The sequence below is a fragment of the Halyomorpha halys genome, unplaced genomic scaffold, assembly GCF_000696795.3.
Source record: "Halyomorpha halys isolate HHAL.00 unplaced genomic scaffold, Hhal_1.1 Scaffold307.1, whole genome shotgun sequence".
In the NCBI taxonomy this organism is placed as follows: domain Eukaryota; kingdom Metazoa; phylum Arthropoda; class Insecta; order Hemiptera; family Pentatomidae; genus Halyomorpha; species Halyomorpha halys.
The window spans coordinates 231,190-235,149 of record NW_027107991.1 but is presented as its reverse complement, the minus strand read 5'-3'; the positions used below and the strand labels follow the sequence as shown (position 1 = coordinate 235,149).

At 26.8% G+C, this 3,960-nt stretch overlaps 1 protein-coding gene across 1 annotated transcript in view; it reads left to right on the top strand.

Moving 5' to 3' along the window:
* Positions 1-3,674, top strand: part of LOC106681090 (15-hydroxyprostaglandin dehydrogenase [NAD(+)]) — a 9,573-nt gene extending 5,899 nt beyond the window's left edge. Inside the window, exons 7-8 of the mRNA XM_014421242.2 lie at positions 740-873; positions 3,504-3,674. Coding sequence (XP_014276728.1) covers positions 740-873; positions 3,504-3,645 — 276 coding nt within the window. The 3' untranslated portion in view covers positions 3,646-3,674. The remainder of the gene's footprint in view (positions 1-739; positions 874-3,503) is intronic.
* Positions 3,675-3,960: the final 286 nt, after the last annotated feature.

Here is a 3,960-nt window from a genome sequence, read left to right as displayed (position 1 = left end):
AACAATCAACAACAACAACAATGAAAAGTTTGAAAATTATTTTTCTATTTTTTATTTATTTTATTTTTTTTTTTTACTTTTATCATGCCATAGGCATTGATGACCAGAGGGATTTACGCCTTTAAGCAACAAACAACAACAACTTAAATTAACATGAGGTACAAATTTCCGAAAAATAATTGCACCAACAACGGTGTTTTCAGTGTTTATTTTATATGAAATTTGCCTTTTTAAAAAATGTATTTCTCAGGAGCTATTGAACCTGAACATTCTTTTAGGGCTCAAATTTACTCTTCTTTAAATGATGTTAGTTTTTAGTGTTGTTGATAGTTTCAAAGATGATGGAGCTCTGAATGAAAAATTAATTATTCTTTTTAAAGTTTTGAAACAACTGCTATATTTTATTCCCCTTACCTATGCTTGGCAGACTCATCAATTTTGGCTGCTAACTATACATAGTTTTTTATTAAAGTAATAAAACATTTGGGTAAAATAAATGACTGTTTTTCTCCACTTAGGCTCTTGGACTATTAGAATATTATATTCATAGTTAATTATTCCAAAATATACCTTTAAAAAGACCTCTTTTAAAGAAAGTATATATAACTTTTAAAAGAGTTGTAATAATAATAAATAATTTCACTTGTTAAAAATATCTTATGGTAAAATTTTGATATTTCTTTATCCTTTAATTATTTGTCAAGATGTATTGGTTAGAAATAACAGTAAACTTTTCTAGTTTCCTGAACATTTTCTAAATAGTGGAGTGAGAGTTGTATGCCTTTGCCCTGGAAAGGACAATCCCATTGACCCCTTAGAATTGAGATCACCCGAACAGATGAAACAGTACATCCAAGGGATAAAACGACAACCGTTCGTATTATTTATTTTAATAGGTCATTATTATGAACAAGTAGTTATTTAAAAGATATCATGATTGTAAAACATATTATTCCTAAAAATATTCAATAACCTTAAAAAACAAATTGAATAAAATCTCAATTCTATCGAAATAACTATAATTCTTTTAAAATTTTTAATTTTGAAACTAAAATTAAATCAGAAAAGGTATGAAATATAATTCTTAAATTTTTTTTCTATATTTGAAACTCCATATATTCTTAGAAATACTATAAGGAATTTTATTTTCCTCTTGACCAAAATGAAGAATGAGTATCCAACAATCGAACTCAAAAAATTTGATTTTGGATTTATCAATCAAGCATATATTTTTCAACTCTGTTGAACATTTAGTAATTAAACATATTTTTTATAATAGGTAGGACATGTATATAGCTCAAAATATCAACCAGAACCTTTGAAACGGAGTATAATGGAGGGGGTGAGCTGGCAGAAAATGTGAAGCCAATAAGGTAGGCCTAATGTGCCTTCCAGAGGAGTAGGGGAAGAGCACGAGCCAATCACTGGCTCCCTTCTGTTTCAGTTTAGATTAAAATTATGAGCATGGCGTTTTTGGCTCCACTTTTCCTTTGAAGGAGAGTAGAGTTATACCACTCCCTGATCAAACATATTTGGATCTTTGTTCTTTGTAGGCCAAATGAACTACCATGAAATACTTCCAAGAATATTTGGGATTAGAAACAAAGAAATATAATTCATAATTTTTCTTATTTGTTTGAATTTTAGTTTCTAAATAAAGAAATTTTAAAAGAAATACAATAAAAATTATGATATTGATAGAATTGAAGATTTTATTTTATATGTATTTTAATATGTAACTGAATCTTTCAAGAAATAAATTGAACGAACAAAAATATAAATGAACGACTTAGGGCAAGGATATGACTAGATTGTTGATTCTTCCTCTACAAGGTACAATTTTGAAGACAATTAAAATTTTAAGCAAAATCTTTCTTTGTTATTTTATAAAGCTACTATTAGTTATGTTAAAAATAAAATTAGATAACAAAAAAAATTATAATATGAAATTAAGCAGATTTATTAATTATTGTGTTGCTTAACACCACAATTCCAACAATCTACCTATAATATTATAGAATCTGAACTATACCATCGCTTAACTTGTTATCTCAAAAATAAAAAAAAGTTATTACCATTTGAAAAAAATAAAAATTAGTCCTTTGTACTAGAGACTTCTCGGAAGTATTCTGGAAGTCAGATACAATAATATGGGTTACCAGAGAAAGTAAAATGTTAACATGTTTCTAAATAATTTAAAGGATATCATGACATATTAGAGAATAAACTGACAAGCATTTTATATTATTTGATCTGTCCTACTATTTTTTTTTTTTTTTATTTCATTCTATAAATATTCCCTCATAATATAGATACATTACAATACAAAATTATGTATGAGACGATATGTGAAATAAGAATTGTTGAATTTTTCAGAACTGCACTACTAAACAAATTACATCACATGACTTGTCATATTCTTGTCCCCAAGTCCTTCAAATATAAAAGTGTATAATTGAACAATTACTGGTTGGAACAAAACATTCCAATTGCAAAAAAAAATAAATTAATTAATATTACAGGATATTAAGTATAGTAAAAATAAGAAAATTCAGAAAGAAATTATATGGCCATTATTATTCATATTAGAAGATGATTTGGGGTTGCGGTCAGTCAGAAACACAAATAAGTAAAAACGTATTTATTAGTGACAATGTTTTGGCCAAAATTTCAGGACTAAGAACAAAAACAGGACAACAACCATGATGATTAAATGGAAATACAGAAAAACAAGAAACCTAAAAACATAACAGATAATATAAGTACATAAGTATTTTTTGTTTTTCTGTACTTGCATTTAATCATCATGGTTGTTATCTTGTTTTTTTTCTTAGCGCTGCTGAAGGCCTGAAATTTTGGATGAAACGTTAGCACTAATAAATAAGTTTTTACAGTTAATCTGTGTTCTTCACTGACTGTACTACTTCTTCTTATATTTATAATCCGCAGTCAACTGTCATTAACTTATGGTTATTATTATGTAAAACTATTAATGATGTTTCAGGATTAAAATTGGAGTTAAACATAGCTATTGGTTTAAAATCTATTATTTAGTACAAAAAAATAAAATAAAACAATAATGCTTTTATATTACAGAATAATACTATTATTACATAATATTACAACTTAATAATATAGAAAAAGGGAACCATGTGACTAAAAATATTAAATGATTGCTTATATTAGATTTAATAGTTTTTTGAGGAATATTAATAAAATATGAGTTGAGGCAATTCAAATTCATCAATTAGGAACTGGAGAACTTGTAAAGAATAAGCATGGTTCAATTCTCATACAAAATTAATGATTGTCGGTTTTGACCCAAAAGCTTAAAAATTGTTTTCTATATTTTGATTAATTTATTAAATCCATTAATATTATCCCAAAAAAAAACAAAACAATATTTCATGTTATACATCGAGGCATATCACAGTCAGCAGGAAGTTCTATGGCTCCTAAATATTAGCAATAAATAATTTTAATTTATTAATTTTTTTTTGCAGTCCAGGTAAAGTAGGCAGCGCTGTGACATATCTTGTGCGGTATGCTCCGTCTGGATCAGTATGGGTTGTTGAAAATTCTACTCTCTACAAAACCAAAATACCTAAAAGAAAAAGTTTTAGTGAAACCATGGATTTTTTGTAGTTCTATTGTAAATAAATTGTAATCAACTATTTCTTAGTTTTTTAAAAATATGATGACATTACAATGACAGACTAAAATAACTGACTATATTTAAGTGATCTTTTTGCTCATGTCATTGCTTTGCTTTAATAGAGGCATAACTAAAAAAAAAAAAAAAAAAAAAAACATGCTCCAATTTGCTAACATGTTCCAAAGATAATGTAGTTTTGCTATCAAGAGCACATCTTCATTTTCTCCAATCTTCCACCGGAGAATAGATGTGCCGAGATTAAACTACTAATTAATTATTCTTGAACAACGGTATAAGTTTAGCTG